The 22,656-nt window shown below is 39.2% G+C and overlaps 1 protein-coding gene across 2 annotated transcripts in view; it reads right to left on the reverse strand.

Annotated features, from left to right (window-relative positions):
- Positions 1–13,593: 13,593 nt before the first annotated feature.
- EVI5 (ecotropic viral integration site 5) overlaps positions 13,594–22,656 on the reverse strand; it is a 279,600-nt gene continuing 270,537 nt past the window's right edge. For both annotated transcript variants that reach the window (XM_025357086.1, XM_025357079.1), the window contains one exon: positions 13,594–18,862. In XM_025357086.1, the coding sequence (XP_025212871.1) occupies positions 18,548–18,862 (315 nt within the window). In that variant the 3' untranslated portion in view covers positions 13,594–18,547. The remainder of the gene's footprint in view (positions 18,863–22,656) is intronic.

The following is a 22,656-nucleotide window of genomic DNA, read 5'->3' on the forward strand; positions in this document are numbered from 1 at the left end:
AAGGAGAGAATAAATAAAGAATGTTTCCCTCCCATCCCAGGCCTCTGAGATGGCTGTCTGGCCTGGGACACAGGACTTTTCTTTTGACCAATCAGCACTTTGCACAGTTGCCACTATAGTTCTGAAACCCACCTGATATGAGGCTGGGGTTAGGATTTTGCAGCCTCAAAATATTCTACTGACTGCAGAATAATAAGATCTACTTTTTGCACAAAAATATTTTTGCCTCTGGTTTGGGAAGCATTTAGCAGTTTGGATTATAGAAAGGCATTTGGCATATTCCACAATGCTTCTCTATCCCAAACTACTCATTGTTTTTGCTGGGATTCTTTGAGGAGGAAGTTGGAGGGTAGGTGGAAATGTTTTCCTTCCTTCCTTTCCTTCCTTCCTTCCTTTCTTTCCTTCCTTCCTTCCTTCCTTCCTTCCTTCCTTCCTTCCTTCCTTCCTTCCTTCCTTCCTTCTTTCCTTCCCTCCCTCCCACCTTCCTTCCCTTCCTCTTACCCTCTCTTCCCTCCCTCCTTCCCCCACTTCTCTCCTTAATCACAAAATTGAGATAACTACGACTATTAACTATCCTTGGTACCAGAAAGAACAGACATATTTCCCGCTGCGATCCTGAACAGTAGTTATTGTGATAGAAATGAATAGTGTTCTTATACAATCTTAAAATAGAGGCAACAAAAGTTATTTCCCATAACACTCAATATACATTGTTGACATCACACGAAAGTGCAATTTGGTAAAAACTATACTTTGGGAAACTATGACACTGTCTAGCAAGGTACCAGCTGTCTACTGATCTGGTTTAATCCACGGATATGTTTGAGACTAGACTGTCTGAAAAAGTGCATAAGCTGATATATGCTTCAAATAATCCTCTCTGAAATTGCTTCTCCTTACTGAGTTTTTAATAAATATTTGATGACAGGATGAGATTATGCTCTCGGTGAAATCCTGGAATTCTATTCTGTGTTGTTTGAATTCAGATCCATATGCCTTAATAGACAATTCAAAGGTAGGTTTAACCTATTGTGAAAGCTGAGGTACCTAAGAATAGCTGGCTGTATCAAAGGCTTTCTCACCCACAAGGGAAAACCAAAGTCAGGTGTAAGCTTTACCCCAGAAAATTGTTTTGAGTCTGCATAGCACACAAATGAGACCCTACAAGGTCACATCCATAGAACAGGACCAAAAGAGTATTTCCCCAAATTTGCAAATAGAGAAAAGTTTAAAGAGTGGGTACAATGAACTTCCAAATAATCCAACTAAAAAGTTTAAGGAATGGTACAATGAACTTCCAAATAATCCAACTAGATTTGACATCAACATAATTTTAACATTAAACAAAATTTAAAATATTAACACCAATAGAAAAAAATCTTAATTTAATCGTGAGTTATTAGTATGAGTAGGGCTACTTCTTGTCACGCCCTCCAGGATTATTTGTGATGTACAGGGAGGTAATTAAACAAAGTGATTTTATAACATTGTTATTTCTAAACCAATTAAAAGATGAAAAATACCTACCAGATACCTACCAAATGTAAATTTACAAATATAAAATATATTTTATTTTGTAAATATCTAATCTTTCTGACAGTGATTCCTTTCTGACAGGAAAACTTTTCTATTGTTCAGGTTTGTTCTTTTTTTTTTTTTTTTGAGACGGAATCTTGCTCTGTTGCCCAGGCTGGAATGCAGTGGCACAATCTCGGCTCACTGCAACGTCTGCCTCCTAGGTTCCAGCAATTCTCTTGCCTCAGCCTCCTGAGTAGCTGGGATTACAGGCATATGCCACCACACCCGATTTTTTTTTTTTTTAATTTTTTATTTTTTTGAGATGGAGTTTCGCTCTTGTCGCCCAGGCTGGAGTGCCATGGTACAATCTCAGCTCACTGCAATCTCCACCTCCAAGTTTCAAGCAATTCTTGTGCCTCAGCCTCCAGAGTAGCTGGGACTACAGGTGCCTGCCACCACACCTGGCTAATTTTTTTTGTATTTTTAGTAGAGATGGGGTTTCACCATGTTGGCCAAGCTGGTCTTGAACTCTTGACCTCAAGTGATCCACCTGGCTTGGCCTCCCAAAGTGCTGGAATTACAGGCATGAGCCACTGCACCCAGCCACGTTCTTTGGTTCTCCACATACAGTCAAAGGTATTATGTAGACAGTCACTAAACTCCTTGCCTGGAACAAATGGTGAATCAGGAGTGTCAAATGCATTTATTTTGCATAACTCTCTAAACAGTTCATGCCAAGGACTATCAGTGTTCTCCATACTATTAGAATTAGAGCCCTTAGCATTTTTGGGTCTAATCATATCAAGTAGCCAACCCCAGAAACCCAAAACCAACAAAAGAACTCCATCCTTAATATTCTGTTCCTCTAGAACCATTCCTGGTACCAAAATCTGTATTAGTCAGGGGTCTCTAGAGGGACAGAACTAATAGGATACACACACACACACACACATGCACACACACGTATATATATAAAGGGAAATTTATTAAGTAGTGTTAACTCACACGATTACAAGGTCCCACAATAGGCCGTCTGCAAGCTGAGGAACAAGAAGACAGTCCAAGTCCCAAAGCTAAGAGCCTGGAGTCCGATGTTCAAAAGCAGGAAGCATCCAGCACAGGAGAAAGATGTAGGCTGGGAGGTTAAGCCAGTCTAGTTTTTTCACATTTTTCTGCCGGTTTTATGTGCTGGCAATTGATTAGATGGTGCCCACAGATTAAGGGTGGGTCTGCCATTCCCAGCCCACTGACTCAAATGTTAATCTCCATTGGCAACACCCTCACAGACACACCCAGGATCAATACTTTGTATCCTTCAATCTAATCAAGTTGACACTCAGTATTAACCATCACAATACCCAAGTCAAGATCTAGAATATGTCCAGCACCTCAAGTGCTTTACTGAATTCGCATTTTAAATCAGTTGCTTAAAGTGGGAGACCATTACTGAGCTCTGGTTAAAGACTGGCTTGGGTGCTCCAAAAATCTGGGCCATTGACTATGGTTTGTAGAGTTAGGTAGAGTGGGCTTCCCATGAGCCAGCTTACATCTGGGATGCCAGTCCTTCATCTTTCCTTGGAGATTGTTCACATTGCCAAATCCTCAGGTCCTCCCACAGGTTCACAGCAAAGGATGTTTTATTGTTTATTGCTTATTTGCATGGAAAATATTGAACATCTTTTTTTAAAATTTTATTTTACTTTAAGTTCTGGGATATGTGTGCTGAACGTGCAGGTTTTTTACATAGCTATACATGTGCCATGGTGATTTGCTGCACCTATCAACCCATCATCTAGGTTTTCAAACATATTTTTAAAAATCAAACTCTACCTAAGAGAATAGAAAAACACACCCAAAGTACCTATCACTCAGCTTCAGAAGTAAATCCATGGCTAATCTTGTTTCATTTTTGTCCCCTGCACTGCTTCCCTCCTCCACCAGACTACTTTGAAGTAAATTCCAATATCATATCATTTCTTCCTGAAAATATTTCAGAACGTCTCTACAAAGAATAAGGAGTCTAATTAAAATAAAGAGCTTCTGCACAGCAAAAGAAACTATCACCAGAGTGAACAGACAACCTATAGAATGGGAGAAAATTTTTGCAATCTATTCATCTGACAAATATCTAATATCCAGAATCTATAAGGAACTTAAACAAATTTACAAGAAAAAAGCAAACAACTCCATTAAAAAGTGGGCAAAGGACATAAACAGACACTTCTCGAAAGAATACATACATGTGGCCAACAAACATGAAAAAAAGCTCATCATCATTGATCATTATAGAAATACAAATCAAAACCACAATGATACCACCTCATGCCAGTCAGAATGGTGATTATTAAAAAGTCAAGAAACAACAGATGCTGGAGAGGCTGTGGAGAAATTGGAACGCTTTTACATTGGTGGGAATGTAAATTAGTTCAACCATTGTGAAAGACGGTGTGGCGATTCCTCAAAGACCTAGAACCAGAAATACCATTTGACCCAGCAATCCTATTACTGGGTATATACCCAAAGGAATATGAATCATTCTGTTATAAAGATACACGCACAAGTATGTTCACGCAGCACTATTCATAATAGCAAAGACATGGAGTCAACCCAAATGTACATTAATGATAGACTGAATAAAGAAAATATGGTATATATATGCTATGGAATACTATGCAGCCATAAAAAGGAATGAGATCATGTCCTTTGCAAGGACATGGATGGAGCTGGAAGCCATTATCTTCAGCAAACTGACACAGGAACAGAAAACCAAACATCACGTGTTCTCACTTATAAATGAGAGCTGAACAATGAGAACACAGGGAGGGGAAGAACACACACAGGGGCCTGTAGGTGGGAGTGGGGGGAGGGAGAGCATCAGGATAAATAGCTAATGTATGTGAGGCTTGATACCTAGGTGATGGGTTGGTTGGTACAGCAAACCACCATGGCACAAGTTTACCTATGTAACAAGCCTGTATGTTGTGCACATGTATACTGGAACTTAAAATAAAATAAAATTAAATTAAAAGAAAAAAAGAATAAGGAGTCAGGTGCAGTAGCTCATGCCTGTAATCCCAGCACTTTGGGAGGCCAAGACAGGTGGATTACTTGGGCCCAGGAGTTTGAGACCAGCCTGACAATATAGTAAGGCCCCATGTTTACAAAAAGTAAAAAAAAAAAAAAAAAAGAAAAAAGAAAAAAGGAAAAAAGAAAAAATTAGCCAGGTGTAGTGTTGCACACCTGCAGTCCCAGCTACTTGGAGGCTGAGGTGGGAGGATCAGTTGAGCCCAGGAAGTTGAGGCTGCCATGCCACTGCACTCCAGCCTGGGTGACAGAGTGAGACCCTGTCTCAAAAAAAGAAAGAAAGAAAAGAAAAGGAAGGAAGGAAGGAAGGAAGGAAGGAAGGAAGGAAGGAAGGAAGGAAGGAAGGAAGGAAGGAAGGAAGAGAACTATTCCTAGCAACGGCTTTTGAGCAAAAGGAAAATTATAGAAAATCTTTAATTTTATATGGGTCGAGTAGCCATTCCAGATTTTGGTTTAATTCATTCATTAATTTAAATTGGTAAATAAAGATGGTATATATTTATGATGTACAACATGATATTTTAAAATATATATACATTGTGGAAAGGCTAAATCAAGCCAATCAACATGTGCATGACCTCACATACTTACTATTTTGTAGTGAGAAAATTTAAAATCTATTCTCTTAGCAATTTTCAAATACAGAATGTTATTAACGATAGTTAATACTTAGTAGACAATAGTTAATTGTCACCATGTTGTACAACATATCTTTTTAGCTTACTCCTCCTGTCTTATTGAAATTTTGTATCCTTTGACCAGCATCCCACCCCACCCCCTCCCCCAACCTCCTGGTAACCACCATTCTACTCTCTGCTCTTATGAGTTCAGCTTTTATATATTCCACATATAAGTGAGATTGTGTGGTATTTGTCTTTCTGTACCTGACTTATTTCACTTAGGGTTTTTCATCATTAATCCTACTAAGCTTTCTTGGCTACCCAGCAGTCCTTGACAAATCATTTACTAGGAAGATGATGGCTTCATCTGCAGTGAAAACTGGCAATGAGTTTTCTATATCCAAAGCAGTTTATTTAAAATTCAGCTAATGATAAATCACCAGGTATCTGAAAGCTCTCAGCCATTTCACTCTTCTCAGTGCCCTGACCACTCTAATCTCCAGGTATGCTGGCCCTAGGATAGAGATGCTCTTAGTTAAACCAGAGAAAGGATAACTCTCTGTAATTCATAATATTCATTCTAAGGATGGTAAGAAGCATGATAGCAATAACATGTGCTGTAACTACAATCTATGAAGTTATCCGATTAGAGAGGAAAATTTCCCCAATTATATTCAATATCATAAATTTCCATTTGTAATGAATATAAGTTTTCAGCCTAAACATTAGTGGAGAAACTGGTAGAATTGAATAAAGTCTGTGGTTTATACTATTGTACAATTCTTAATTTCTTAGTTTTAACAAATGTACCGTGATTATATTAGACGTTAGAGGAAGTTGAGAGAAGGGTATATGGAAACTCTCTACTATCTTTGCAACTTTTCTGTAAATCTAGAACTATTCCAACACAAAAAATTTATTTTAAAAAGCACTTGATTCCTACCTCTTACCGTATGCAAAATGATTCATCAACCTAAATGTAAGAGCTAAAACTATAAAAGTCCTAGAGGAAACATAGGAGTGAATCTTGGTGACCGTGAATTAGGCAACGGTTTCTTAGATATGACATCAAAAGCACAAGCAACCAAAGGAAAAATAGATAAAATAGACTTCATCAAAATTAAAACTTTGTGTTTCAAAGCACACCATCAAGAAAGTAAAAAGACAACTCATGGAATAGAAAATATTTGCAAAATTTGCAAGTAATATATCTAATAAAGGATTTGTATGCAGAATATGTAAATAACTCTTACAATTGAGCAATAAAAAGCAAATAACCCAATTTTTTAAATGGGCAAAGGATTTAAGTAGACATTTTCCAGAGTATATATATGAAGGGTCAATAAGTATATGAAAAGATGCTCAACACTATTAGTCATTAGGAAAATGTAGATCAAAACCACAATGAGATTCCACTTCACACCCACTAGGTTGGTTAAAATAAAAAAAGACATAAAGTGTTTAGCCTGATTTAATCATTCTACATTGCAAACATATATCAAAACATCACATTGTACCTTATAAACATATATAATAGTTGTTTTTCAATTAAAAATAAAATTAAATGATATTAAAAAAACAAAACAAAGAAAAAATATTAAGTGATGATGAAAATGTGGAGAAATTGGAACCCTTATCATATATTGCTGGTGGGATGATAAAATACTCCAGACACTCAAAACAATTTGGCAAATTCCTCAAAATGTTAAACATGGAATTATTATATGACCCAGCAATTCTACTCCTAGGTATATGCCCAGCAGAATTGAAAACCTATGTCCACACAAAAACATGTACATAAATGTTCATTGCAGCATCGTTCATCACAGGAAAGAAATGACAACAGACTAAATCTTCATTAACTGATGAATAGATTAACAAAATGAGGTATACCCATATGATGGAACATTATTCAGCAAATAAAAAGAACAAAATAACGAAGCACTAATAGATGCTACAAAATGGATGAGCCTCAAAAACATTATGCTAAGTGAAGCACACACAGAAAGCCACATTCTATTATTCATTTATATGAAATGTCCAGAATAGGCAAATTCATAGAAACAGTAAGTAGAATAATGGTTGCCAGGGGCTGGGAAGAGGAAATGGTAGGTAGTTGCTAATGAGTATTAGGTTTCTTTTTTCATGATGAAAATATTCTGAAATTAGATAGTGGTGATGGTTGTACAACTCTGTGCTGTATTATGCAATTGTACACTTTAAAAGGTTAAATCTTATAGTGTGTGAATTATATCACAATAAAGCCATTGTTTCTAAAATGTACTCAGAGTACTTGTTGGCACAGAGTAAGTACTATGTTTCCAAATATTCACTGCCCTCTCCCTGGGATGTCTTAGCATGTGACTTACCTTAGCCAATGAAATGTGCCTCTGGCTGTGCACAGTGGCTCACACCTGTAATTCCAGCACCTTGGGAGGCCGAGACGGGTGGATCACAAGGTCAGGAGTTTGAGACCAGCCTGGCCAACATAGTTAAACCCCGTCTAAAATATACTAAATATACTAAAAATACACACACACACACACACACACACACACACACAAATTAGCCGGGCATGGTGATGTACTCCTACAATCTCAGCTACTCAAGAGGCCGAGGCATGAAAATCATTTGAACCCAGGAGGCAGAGGTTGCAATGAGCCGAGATTGTGCTACTGCACTCCAGCCTGGGAGACAGAGTGAGACTCCAGGTAAAAAAAAAAAAAAAAAGAAAGAAATGTGTCTCGAAATTATGTATATCACATCCAGGGAGAAGCTTTGGGAGCTAGCATGTGGTTCACTGTATCCCTTTGCCCTCTACCATAACACTCAGCAATGTTCAAAATAGGAGTAGCATCATCAGCCTGGGTCCTAGAGTAAAAACAGCATAGAGCAGAGCCACAGCCAGCATTTGATGGACACACAGTATGAGTGAGAACTGATGTAAACTACTGAGATTTTAGAGTATTTGTTAACACAGCAAAATCCAGCCTATCCTGACTAATGCAGGATATTACCGTATAATAATAACTACTATTATCATTACCACGACTAGCAATCAGGAAGTAGAGACTGTTGTGCAATCACCTCAAACAATACCTCCAATGTGCCACACATGGCAAACATGTGGAGATACCATGCGGACAGAGGACGCAGGTGAGAAGTCAAGTCAGAAGGAACACTCTCATCAATAACGATTTACCGAGCAGCCTGTACTGGTTCTGGGGAATTCAGAGATGCCATGTACAATCTCTCTTTCTCAGGGAACTCAGCTAACAGCAGCAGCTACTGTTGATTGAACACTTACTATGTGCCAAGCCCTTCAGGCTCCAGTACATGCATTGTCTCCAGTCTCACCAAAGAGCAGTTTGGTGATGAACAAGAAACTTCTCCAATTTTCACCCACAAATAAACAATTCTATTTTAGAGAAATTAGTGAAGCAAATGAAAGGTTGTGGGATCCGTTTAAAATAGCTGCAGAGTGTCAGCGGCTGTGAGCCAGACCAAACAGCACACCTTCCCACACATCCTACTTGGGCCTGTGATTACTCAAATCCCAGCACTGGCCTGGGGAGCTGCCCACCAGGAACATCCCTCCACAGAACAACTAGAAGGCAGCTTGCCAGAAAAGGGCAGAGCTGGACCTGCCTTCAGCCTCTGAATGGACTAAGAGTTAATGGGTGGAAATGCATGAAATTGTTCTTTAAAAATTTGTGCTTAACATCATGACTCCCATGCTTTGGTTTTCTACCACTTCACCTGGCTGTTTGCTTTTGTAGTTCTGGCACTAGTTCAGCCGCGCCGAGGGAGCTGGGAGAGGGAAATGGCTCACAGACTCCTGGGAAGCTGAAGCTTGATCTTAAGTCTTTTTGGTGGTAAGGAGGCTGCAGAGACAAACATGCATTCATGTGCTAAATGTTTTAAAACTCTCTCTTTGTAAATGGAGCATGGTAAGTCTAATTCTGCACTCCAATGACAGGCACAAGGACAGATGCTGGACCTTGAGACATACAAAAGTGACAAAGCAGGCTGATGAATAAGATGTCATCTCTTCTACCCACGAAGAAGTCATCCTGGTTGAGGTTAGGCAGAGACACAAAATTGTGCCTTGAATGTAGAAGTACAGCAAGTACCAAGGGGGTGCATCTTTTCCTGTCCTGGGGCGGGAAGGGCATAGGTGACACCAGAGACTAGGAAAGCTTCTGCTGGAGGGGAAGAGCCCCTTGGCGGGGGGAAGAGACAAGGTTTGACTGGTTTGCTGTGGAGGGGGTGGTGTGCAGTGGCTGCCGTCCCGCGCTCTGAGGCAGAGGCAGGGAACAGTTAGGAGCTCCCAGGTGCATCTCAACTGCCACACCATCTCAGCCTTGGAGTCTCTCAAGTGTACAGTATGCATTTCCTTTAAAAAAAAAAAAAATCAGAGAAACAACATCTTTAAAGCCAACCAGTTTCTTTCCACCTGACCCTGCTTTCTCCTGTAACGGAGGACAGCCTCAGAGAAGACGCTATGCGGTCTCTGAAAAAGTGGCCAACCGTAGGTAACAGGGGAGTGAGGACACAGCAGCCTTCTGATCTCACCGTGGACACAGTAGCGAACTGACAGTCAGTTCAGGAGGATTTAAAAACGTTCTCTGGGCCTGGTTTAAGATGCCCCATTTTCAGACATTCTTGGTAAAATCTGGAGTGCAGGAGAGATGCAGCTATAGACCCAGTTAGGTGACATCAGCAGGTCACCTCTGAGCAGGTCATAGGGTAGGAGAGAATGGGACGTGGTACATAAGGGTTGTGGCAGGGTCACGGGCACCATCCTGTACACAGGGTGGGGAATGGGCAGGGATGCAAAAGAAGTCCCTCCCCCAAGTTGGATGTAACCTCTGAATTCCCATGGCAGTGCATCTGTATTCCTGTATCTCTTGCCCCATGCATGAGGGTAGGAGTTGGTCTGGTTCATCTTTGCTTCCTCAACAGTGACTGATGGGTGCCTGTGCCAAAGCAATATTGTGTAATTAGAGGACTCTGGAGCTAGGCTGGCTGCATTGGAATCCTGAACTTTCTACTGACATTTGTATTTCACAGATGTTGCTTATCTCGTTAAAATAACGAAGACATTGAAGTAAAATGACTTCTTCAGTTATTCGTGCATTCATTCAACAAATATTTATTGAGAGCCAAGGCACTGCTGGGATACAGATAAAAATCTCTGCACTCATAAAGCTTGCATTCCAGTGTGAGGAGATAAACCATAAACCAACGAATATGTAAAACGGGTAGGATGTCAGACTGTAATCAGTGCTATGGAGAAAAGTAAAGCTAGGAAGAGCCTTTTTCAACGGAAGGATCAGAAAAGACCTCCTGTGCAGTTTGAGCAGAGACCTGGTGGAGGTGGGGATCTGCCTTGTAGTATTTAGCTGAGCATCCTAGGAAGGGCAGGGTCCTGATGGGAGTCTGGTGTGTCCACGGATCAGCAAGGAGGTCATGATGTTCTGTTATTTGTCCAGGATTAATCAATACAAAGCTTGAGTCCCAGTCTAGTGCTGTAGTGCTAGAATTTTACACCTAAATATTTTCTTACTTCATGGGCGCTGCAAATTTTATAAATGCAGGTTTTACTTTTTTTTCCTTCTAAATATCTTTATTTGAGTATCTTTAGTAAATAAGTTGACTTTAAGTTCTTTGTTTCTTTTGAGACGGGATCTTGCTATGTTGCTCAGGCTGGTCTTGAACTCCTGGGCTCAAGTGATCCTTCTGTCTTGGCCTCCCAAAGTGTTGGGATTACAGGCATGAGCCACCATGCCTGGCTGATGCTAAATTCTTAACATGCCTAGTATATTTTAAAAAATAATTTTAACCATTTTTAAATGTACAACTCCATGGCATTAAATACAATCAGTGTCGTGCAGCCATAACCACTATCCATCTCCAGAACTTTTCCAGCATTCCAAACAAAAGTTCTGTATCCATCAAGCCATTAACTCTCTTCCCTCACCTCCATTGCTGGGTAATGTCTACTCTATTTCTGTCTCTATGAATTTGCCTGTTCTAGATATCTCATATAAGTGGAATCATACTATGTGTCTCTGGCTTATTTCACTTAGCATGCTTTCAAGGTTCATCTATTTTGTAGCATTAGTAAAATTTTACTTTTTATGGCTGAATAGTATTCCATTGTATATGTAGGATATACCACATTTTACTTACCCATTCACCTGTTGATGGTCATATGAGTTGTTCCCACATTTTGGCTATCATGACTAATGCTGCTGTGAACACTGGTGTGCAAGTATCTGAGTTACTGCTTTGAGTATATGTCTAGAAGTGGAATTGCTGGGTTACATGGTAATTCTACAATTAACATTTTTAAAGACCACCAAACTGTTTCTCACAAAGGCTACACCATTTTCCACTCCCAGCAGCAGCAATGTACGAGGGTTCCAGTTTTTCCACATCATCTTTGCCAATGTTTTTTTTTTTTTTTATTTTTTTAGCTCCCTGATTTTCACAGGGCATATTTTCATTTTTTAAATAGCCATCCTAATAGGTGTGTGAAATGGTACCTCATTGTGGTTCAGATACTACTTTTTTCACTGACTACTGGAAATAGTCAAATTTGTGATGCATTTTTAATAGCGGTGTGTGTGTATATATATATGTGTGTGTGTGTATAATATATACACTTATTTTTTTTTTTAAAGAGACTGAGGCTTCCCATCTTGCCCAGGCAGGTCTCCAACTCCTGGCCTCAAAGGGTCCTCCCATGTTATCTTCCCCAAGTGTTGGAATTACAGGCATGAATCATGGTACCTGGCTGGTGTGTGTGTATACACACACACACATATATAGTTTTTGTTTCTGTATTTTACAAACCCTTGCGTCAAGGGCTGACTTTCAATATATTGCAGTGAGGGAGCTGCTCTGCCATGTACGAAACCCCAAATGATGTATACATTTTTGTTTGGCCCTAGTGACTCTTTTTATGACCCAATTCTAAATTTATAGCAGTGGTTCTCAACTAGCAGTGATTTTCATTCTCTGTCCTTCCTGCTGGTGACATTTGACCATGTCTGGAGACATTTTGGGTTGTCACAACTAAAGGAGGGGGTGCTACTGGCATCTACTGGGTAGAGGCCAGGGATGCTGCAAAACATCCTACAATGTACAGGGGAGCCTCCCAAAACAGAATTATTTGGCTACTTCCAAATATCAGTGCCAGGGTGGAGACTCCCTGGATTATAGCTTGTCATATTTCAGGTATCTTCAAAACGTGCCTTAATTCCTTTTGGGAGTAAAGCAGAATATATAGTAAGCTCTTGTGAACTAAATGACATTAACATTGTGATAAAGATGCAGAAGGTATAACTTTCCTTTAATGCTACTATCTATATGTGTACTCAAATTATATATAATTGAATGTATTTATTGAATTAGTTGCTAATTAATAACCTAAAGTACAATGTGAGATAAAAATACTGCTATTGATATTTCCAAAAAATTACCATGTTCCTGAAGGAAACAAATCTAGACATCTTTCACTGAAGATGGTCTTTCATTAAATTAAAAAATATTTACTGGGCCGGGTGTGGTGGCTCATGACTGTAATCCCAGCACTTTGGGAGGCTGAGGCGGGCAGATCACCTGAGGTCAGGAGTTCGAGACCAGCCTGACCAACATGGAGAAACCCTGTCTCTACTAAAAATACAAAATTAGCCAGGTGTGGTGGCACATGCTTATAATCCCAGCTACTCAGGAGGCTGAGGCAGGAGAATCACTTGAACCCGGAAGGCGGAGGTTGCAGTGAGCTGAGATTATGCCATTGCACCCCAGCCTGGGCAACAAGAGTGAAACCCCATCTCAAAAAAATTCACTGAATGCAATCACGTGCCAGATTCTCTGTTTAGAACTAAAAATATATGGGTGGACCAGATGGATGTAGTCCCTGTACCTTCAGAGCACAAACCTCGCTAATGAACATTTTGCATCAGGCCAACTTTTTTTTTTTTTTTTTTTTTTTTTTTTTTTTTTTTTTTTTTTGAGATGGAGTCTTGCTCTTTTGCTCAGGCTGGAGTGCAGTAGTGTGATCACAGCTCACTGCAACCTCCACCTCCCAGGTTCAAGTGATTTTCCTGCCTCAGCCTCCTGAGCAGCTGTGACTACAGGCATGCGCCACCACACCTGGCTAATTTTTGTATTTTTAGTGGAGACGGGGTTTCACCATGTTGGCCAGGCTGTTCTTGAACTTCTGAGCTCAAGTGATCTGCCCACCTCGGCCTCTGAAAGTACTGGAATTACAGATGTGAGCCACTGTGCCCCACCCATTTGTTAACAGTGTTTTGATGCCCCTCCTCTTTTAAAGTTGAAAAGCTGAAGGCAACAGAAATTCTTATAAAATGGAAAACTTTAATTGTTTAAAGCAAAGGCACAAGTAAACATTTCAGGTTATTATACAATGTTACAATAAAAAATTCCAACAGTAAAATGAAACACATTATAACTTTGCTTCTTGGTAGTATATTGAATGTATTATTCTATCATCTCCTCTTTGGAGTGAAAAGAAAGGATAGGCGGATCAATGGATGTGATGTAAAAACTTGGATCATAAATAGCATCCACTATATCTTTAACCAGAAATTGAATTTCAGTACAATTAAAATTAATTTTTAAAACTTAGTTTTGTTAATAATAGAGCAGCAATAACTTTCAAGCTAAAACTCATTGTTTTAATAAGTAAATAATTGATTTCATGAAATGTTCGCTGTCAATGTCTGGTATGTTAATGTACATTAATCAAGCTGGTCATGAAACAGTTTTACCAAAATATAATTCATATACTTATTTTACTTTAAACTTGAATATTACAGTGCATTATATAAAAGATAAATGAGAATAAGGAACTAAATTATTTCTTATGATGTCAGATATAATATACTTAAAAAGGTGTAGACCTTATTTTCAATCAAAGGCACTATCTGGAGAGTTAACAAGCTGCATCATGTTCAGAGCTGAGAAAAAGTTTTTCTCCTTCCCAAATAACTGGCCGATTAGTTGAAACCTGACATCTCAGTTAGCAAACACTGAATACCTAGTATCTAGCCAAAAAACAAACAAACAAACAAACAAAAAGATGGTGGGGGTAGAAATTGTGTAAAGTTACATCTTTGACTTCTTTTCCCAGGAAGAAAAAAATTTTTTTTTTTTTTTTAAAGAGATAGGGTCTTGCCATGTTGCCCAGGTTGGAGTGCAGTGGTTATTCATTCACACGTGTGATCATTACACACTACAGCCTCAAACTCCTGTACTCTAGTGATCCTCCTGCCTCAGCCTGTTGGATAGCTGGGACTACAGGAGTGTGCCAATTTTTAAAAAGGCTGTTGAAGTGTTTTCTTGATCTAAAAGTGTCTGTTTCATTAACTCAATGCAATTTCCGTTTTATTCACATCACTTGTATCCTATACTCGCAGCTTGTCAACCCAGGATGGCAATGACAACCAGGAATGTAATTATCCCAAGGGAGCAAGCTTTCTTATGAGTCATTTCAGTCACTTTTCTCCCCTGAATATTACTCAACTCTAAGTGTTTAACTTAACAACATTTAAATATCACAAAGTGTCAGAGATTAAATAAAATTTATCAAGAGAACATTGTTCAATGCTTCAAAGTCTTCAACAACATACTTACATTAATTTGAATGAAAAGGAGTCAAACCAGGGCATGATATCCTATTGCATCCTAAAGGCCTGGAAGATTTTAAACTCTTCTGAGGTGTATTTGAATCAGATCTTCAAAGAAAAGAGTGTTATTTCTAGTTTTTTGTTGTCCAAATTACAAGAGTTTCAACGAATTAAGGTTTCCTTACCATGATTCTTTTAACACCTAATTCCTAATCGGAAATGGTACTTAAGAATATCAAAGTTTAGAATTCAAACATGATTCTGAAAATTTCTTATCTTAAAGTCAAATGATAACCTTTACTCAATAAAGTATACCCTTAAAGGTCTGTGATGCATGCTTTAAAGAACAGTGATGGGATTCTGGAATTCTTTCCTTTCTTTCTCCTTCTCGAAAGATACAGATATCTTTCTACGATTTTCTATGGAATAAGAGACTTCATCATATAAAATGGCTGGCATGTTTTCCCTTTTGAATAGTTCTGAGTATAAGATCCACCATGAAATTTTACGTTTCCAAATCATAAGCTTAATAGCAAAAGCAAACAATTTGACCTACCACTGAGTTAAACTGAAGAAGAAAAACCTGCATTTTAGAGTATCTGTTATCAAGGGTTAGCAAACTTTTTCTGTAAAGGATCAGATAAATATTTTAGGCTACCTGGGCCATATAGTCTCCCTCGCAATGACTCAACTCTGCTACTGTAGCACAAAGCAGCCATACACAGTATTTAAAAGGGTGAGGATGGGTGTGCCCCAATAAAACTTTACGTATGGATTTAAAACGGTGAGGATGGGTGTGCCCCAATAAAACTTTACGTATGGACACCGCAATTTGAATTTCATATAATTTTCATGTGACACAAAATATTAGTCTGTGGAACTTTTCCCCCAACTATTTAAAAAAGTAAAAAGTGGCAGCTGACTGGAATAGGTTGTAGGCTGCAGTTTGCTGACCCCTAGTCTAGATCATTCAGATCTCTTGATGTGAGGGTCAAAGCAATAATGTGGCCATGAATCATCTCACTTCACTTGGGCATTGATAGCCTTTTGAGCTGATAGTATAGAACTCCGAACGAAAAATCCCCAAAGCACAAGACAATCCTACGAGTAAGTAATATCTACACTTACAAACTGTGTAGAGCTTGTAAGTGTTGATACTCATATATCTATCTGCATATATATTCAGGAAACATTTAAATCAAATTTATTTAAATTACATTGTCAAAAAAGCAGGGAACTGCCAGGTGTGGTGGCTTACACCTAGTAATCCCAGCACTTTGGGAGGTCAAAGCGGGTGGATCACCTGAGGTCAGGAGTTTGAGATCAGCCTGGCCAACATAGTGAAACCCCATCTCTACTAAAAATACAAAAATTAGCCAGTCGTGGTGGCGTGCACCTGTAGTCGCAGCTACTTGGTAGCTGAGGCAGGAGAATCGCTTGAACCCTGGAGGTGGAGGTTGCAGTGAGCCAAGATCGCACCACTGCACTCCAGCCTGGGTGACAAGAGTGAGACTTCATCTCAAAAAACAAAACAAAATAGGGAATTGAGAAATTCTTCAGCTGAACCTTTTCAAAAGCTTTGGTGTTAAGGAGATCTAGGTTAAAATCTTGGCTCTCACTGGGTGTGGTAGCTCGCACCTGTAATCCCCACACTTTGGGAGGCTGAGGCAGGAGGACCGTTTGAGGCCACGAGTTCAAGACCAGCCTGGACAACACAGTAAGACACCTGTCTCCATATTAAAAAAAATCTTGCCTCTGTTACTTACTAGCTTGTAACCACAGGTAAGTTATTTAACTACCAGAATTTAGCCTGGTGTTAAGGACAGACACAGGGGTATGTTTTCAATTTCATTTCTCAGGCAAGCAAATACCTATAAAAACCTTGCTGGAAAGCCTAGTTCAAAATGTACCTGAAGGCTTAAGTCCTAGGTTTTGACAGAAAACTACTTATCTCTTTTACTCTATTTCATAATTTTTTTCTCTGCACGCAACATACTGTGCAAAACTGTGCCTCCATACATACTAAATTCTACTTTTCTCTTCCAAGGCTTTTTTCCATAAGTTAACAAAAAAAAAATTTTTTTTTTCATAGGCTAAAATGAGAGTAGAAAGTACCCAGTCAACATATTCATGTCATCTTTCCATAGTGCAAGTATAATTTGGGTGTTTTCTCTAATTTATCAGTGACAGGCATCCTGTTTTCTTGGAAATAATATCTAAATGATAAAGGAAAAACTGGTAGGAAAGGATTCTTATGGCTTTATCTATAGAACAAAAACTAGAGATTCTGAAGATCACGTTCATAGATTATTTGTAGATATAATTGCTATGTTTCTTGGACCTTAGCCCATTACTTAAATTATATTCAGTAAAATATTAGCACTAACTAATATGTGCTATAACCTCTTCAGTCATGAAAAATTTAGTAGTTACATACACATGAAATAAGATTCCACCAATAGTGTTTTCGAACAGGCATCAGTTATGAATTTGCTAGTGCTGAATGCTAAGCAAAATACTAAAGCTCTTAAAATATTAGTGTTTTATTTTTAACTTTTCATTTAACCTATTATTTACAGAAGTCCTGTTAGATGCCAAAAGCAGTCATTTTGCAACATGTATGTTTTCATATAAAATGATGTTCAATGTTAGGTGGTACAGATTTATAAATATGTACAAATAAACAGTATGTCTGTAGTTAACCTACTACTCTGGTAACCAACACATGGAAGCATCATATGCACATAAAAGTTAAACATTAAAACAAAACTTAAAACTCTCAAAACAGATAAGCATGAATTTGTGTTTATATAAAGTCTTTGTGTGTGGGGACTTTCAGTGGCCCACCAATAATTTTCATGGAAAAAAAAAAAAACCTCCCAGATACAAACACACAAGGTAGGCTGGGTGCAGTGGCTCACACCTGTAATCCCAGCACTTTGGGAGGCTGAGGCGGGTGGATCACTTGAGGTCGGGAGTTCGAGACCAGCCCACCCAACATGGTGAAATCCAGTCTGTACTAAAAATACAAAAAATTAGCCAGGCGTGGTGGTGCGCACCTGTAGTCCCAGGTACTTGGGAGGCTGAGACAGGAAAATTGCTTGAACCCGGGAGGCGGAGGTTGCAGTGAGCTGAGATCACACCACAGCACTCCAGCCTGGGTGACAGAGTGGATCTCTGTCTTAAAAAAAAAAAACAACAATAATAAAAACAAAACACAAGGTAAATCAGACGTATGTCTTGGTCAAATGTCTGTAGACAGCCACCTTGAGAACAAATTGATAAACATAAATATACAATTTGCTCACTGAGCATAAAATATTGCACAAGAGCAGTTTTGTCTGAAGAAAACTCAATTTTCCATAGTTTTGAACTTCAAAATGGTTCCCCCATATAGATATAGTTGCATTTTCTAAACAAGAAACATTAATATTCAGTAATACTGTTAGAACCTTGTTTTACACATTAACCATATACCAGTCTACTTTATGGCAATGGTAAGTCAGTGGTAAAGATTTGGCAAAGATAAAAAGGCAGATAAGACTGTAAAATATATATATATGTATATATATATGTACATATGAAACAAATTATTTCCAAAAATCCCTAATCATATGATAGCTGATCCCTTAAATAAATCCATAGTCTAGGTCACAGTGATGGTCAGACAGTGGTTGAATACGACTCTCTTCTTCTCGGGGGCCGCTCCTTTTGAACCACTTGATTGCTCTCTCTGGTCTCCAGCACACTGTCTTCTGTTTCGCTCTCACTACCATCTGCCACTGCGGGGTCCAAAGACATCGAGCCAGATTTTCCGTGCAAAGGAAAACCAACACCAGTTTCCTGTAAGGAATTATCTATAAAATCTTCATCGGAGGAATGGAATGATTCATCATCTCCTATTAAATGGTTGACAATGTGGATTCCATCAAAAGGCGGTTGGCCTGAGAAGCCCCTCTGGCCTTTTAGGCACCTGAGCTGTTAAAACAAAATCCAAGTTAATATAGTCAAATGGGGGAAACACACACACACCAAAAAGCAAACATTTTTAAGACTCTTAGCAATGTTTTAATAATTTGTAAATCAATTTCATCATTTACAGAACTATGGAGACATTTTAAGGAAGAAGGAAGTTTAAGGAAGAAGATGCCTTATTATTTTTCTGTTTACAGGTATAATCATAGTTACTAATTTTTGAGTGCCTTCTATGTGTTATATAATGGGCTTATAACTTATTTTTATTTTATTTTTTTTGAGACAGGTCTCAGTCTCACTTTGTCACCCAGGCTGGAGTGCAGTGGTGTGATCTCAGCTCACTGCAACCTCCACCTTCCAGGCTCAAGCGATTCTTCCACCTCAGCCTCCTGAGTAGCTGGGACTACAGGCGTGTGCCACCATGCCTAAGTTTTTTGTATTTTTTGTAGACATGGGGTTTCACCATGTTGCCCAGGCTGGTCTCAAACTCCTGGGCTCAAGCAATCTGCCTGCCTCAGTCTCCCAAAGTGTTGGGATTATAGGTGTAAGCCACCACACCCGGCCTGTAACTTATTTTAATTGAATCATAACAACAGAGCTATGTGGTAGATTTTAGTATTTACTTTTCTCATTCTACAGATCAGGAAATGGAGACTCAGGAAGAGTAACTTACTAAGGACATATGTAGCTAGTAGCAGAGTTTACAGTCAAATTAAATCTTCAATATATTAGAGATAATATAATGGACTCCATGTACCTATCACCTAATTTCAACAAGTAACACCCATCACAGACAATCTTTTTACATTACACCCCTCTTGCTCCTGGATAATTTTGAGATAAACTCCAGACATCCTATCAGTTTATCTGTAAATATTTTGCTGGTATTTCTAGAAGGTATGAACTTAAAAACCATACTATCACACACACTATCTTGAGAGAATGTCTCCATAGTTCTGTAAATGATGAGAATGATTTATAATTAAAACTTTGCTAAGAGTCTCTATCCTGTTATAATAGCCCAAAGGCTAGCATATCACTGTCACTCACAGTGGGGGAGGACTGCTGCTTCCCACTCATGAGGTTTCCTTCTGCATGGGGGGAGTGCCAGTCCAGTATAGTATTTCTGCCTTCTCTCCCCAACTGCCCCTGGGGAGAAGGTGGGGCTTCTCTTAGTGGGGAGGAGGAGAGAGGAATGGTATGCCTCGCTCATCTCTTTTCCCTTTCTTCCCATCTTTTAGAACGAGGCTCAAGTACTCAATCGGTGGAGTTTTGTAGTATAAGACCCTCACATGAGAAGGCTTAAGGAGGTCAAAAGCTACCTGTTACTGGGTGGGGAAGTCTGACTAATTCTAGAGTTTAGTATTGAAAAAACTGTGCCACATTTAAATCTAAACCACATTTTCCAAAACCAGTTTTATCATAATTAAAACTGATTTATTTTCATCATCTGCCACTTCTTTGCTCAAGTTTCCTCAAACTGCCAAACCCACAACCATGATAGTACCAGTTCTACTCACATACAATTAAGTCATCAGCTCTGCCCTCAAGAGTTTATGTTTTAAATATAAAGCTTGATTTTGACATTCTGTCACTTATTTCATTTCTTTCACGCACCATGAATTTTCTCCTACAATAAAGTGAAGAGTAAAAAACCAAAACCAAAAACAAGAATTAGCTACCAAATATCTACTCTGACTATTAAGAATCTTGCTAAACTTTGGGAGGCCGAGACGGGCGGATCACGAGGTCAGGATATCGAGACCATCCTGGCTAGCACAGTGAAACCCCGTCTCTACTAAAAAATACAAAAAATTAGCCGGGCGAGGTGGCGGGCGCCTGTAGTCCCAGCTACTTGGGAGGCTGAGGCAGGAGAATGGCGGGAACCCGGGAGGCGGAGCTTGCAGTGAGCTGAGATCCGGCCACTGTACTCCAGCCCGGGCGACAGAGCGAGACTCCGTCTCAAAAAAAAAAAAGAATCTTGCTAAAATATGCTCCACGTCTCCTACCCTCATCCTTGGTTCTAAGGGACAAAGTCCTAGTCACAACCTTTCAATTCTTTAGATAAAGGCAATGTGAAATATTCAGGAAATATTACATACACTTTCAAAACTAATGGTTCTAAGAATAAAGACACTACAGCCTCGCCATAATACCTCCCAGCTTTCCAGAAAGACTTCCAGGAAGAAGTGAAGAAACCTCAGCACTTCCCTGCTTATACATGACAACAAGAATCAACAGGGATGCTGGGACTCAGAACACTGATGTCTGGCCCAAACAGACCTTCAACTATAAAATTCCTGTGCCCTAGACCAAGTGGACAACTTTATAGTGAGGTACAATGTAATTTAAATAATACCATTCTCCTTGGCAGAACAGAGGGATCTATACTTGGAGTTGAATCTTTAGGAAAAGGGCATAGAGCACCACAAAGGCCTCCTCAAGTTTGCGATACCCACTGCATTGTTACAACTGCCACGTTCTGATGCAACATCCTATCGCCATATTGCAACACACGATTTATAGCTCCAAGTGTTAAATTAAGTCAGTTAATCTCTTCCTTTCTCTTTTTCCCCCAGACCTTTTTGAAGAAATCATATGGAACACGTGTCTTCCTTCTTCCTGGCTGTTATAAAGGAGGAGTATGGCAGAAGAACCACAACTTCCCAACTGTTTGGAAAGCTGAAGCTTTCCTTTGCTCTAACAAAATTTACTGCAATTAAAACATGTAGCCTCATCATCAGATGTAATTATAGAAAATTAACTATAGGTTGAAGGGTCATTTCCTCAACATCAAAGGAATCTCACTAACAGCTGTTAATATGGAATAGCAAAGGTAAAGGAATTTATTGGTGGAGAGAAAAAATGGTGAAGGTAAGCGACTATCTGGTAAAACTGAAGCTATCCCTTGGTTATCTGTCCCTTAGACTTAGGTGTGTGCACACTGGATCTGATGAGGGAGGAGTCCTGTACTAGGCCTGGAAGTGGGCATTTGGGGAAGGAATTCCAGGGTACTGAGTACCCAGAATATGTTCTAGAAGGGGTTGCATGAACTTCAGGGTCTTCTGGGAGTCCTCATCCTGTGGAAACGGGTTTGGCTAGAAGAAAGCCACAGCTGGGCCCTCTAAAGTGTAGTCCTGGCTATCTGATCTAAATGGTATACTGCTTATCCTTATTACCAGACTGTCAGGGGCAAACTATATTTAGGCAACAACAAAAAGCAGGCAGACAATCAACCTTCCCAACCCCCCCTTTCCTCCAAACAAACAAACAAAAATCCTTCATGGGTATTATCAGTAGCAAACTGAGATTAGCATATTTCAAAATGTAATCCACTAGTCATCTGCATAAGAACTGAGGATCTCTGTCAAAAATGTAGAATCCCTCTTGAGATCTAAGGATTCAAAATTCTGAAAGCGAAATCCCAGAACATACATTTTTTACATGCATCTCAGGAAATTTTGAAATACGGTCAGACCTCTATTATCAGTGGGACCCACATTCATGGATTCAAACAACTGTGGGTCCAAAATAATTAGGAGAAAAAAAAGGATGGTTTCCTCTGTACTGAACATGTACAGACTCTTTTCTCGTCATCATCCCCTAAATGATATAGTATAACAACTATTTACATAGCATTTACATTGGATTAGGTGCTACAAGTAATCTAGAGATGACTCAAAGTATATGGGTGGATGTCTGTAGGTTATATGCAAACACCACATCATTTTATATAAGGAACTTGAGCATCCATGGATTTTTGGTATCCATAGGGATCCTGAAACCAATCCCCCATA

The sequence above is a fragment of the Theropithecus gelada genome, chromosome 1, assembly GCF_003255815.1.
Source record: "Theropithecus gelada isolate Dixy chromosome 1, Tgel_1.0, whole genome shotgun sequence".
In the NCBI taxonomy this organism is placed as follows: Eukaryota; Metazoa; Chordata; class Mammalia; order Primates; family Cercopithecidae; genus Theropithecus; species Theropithecus gelada.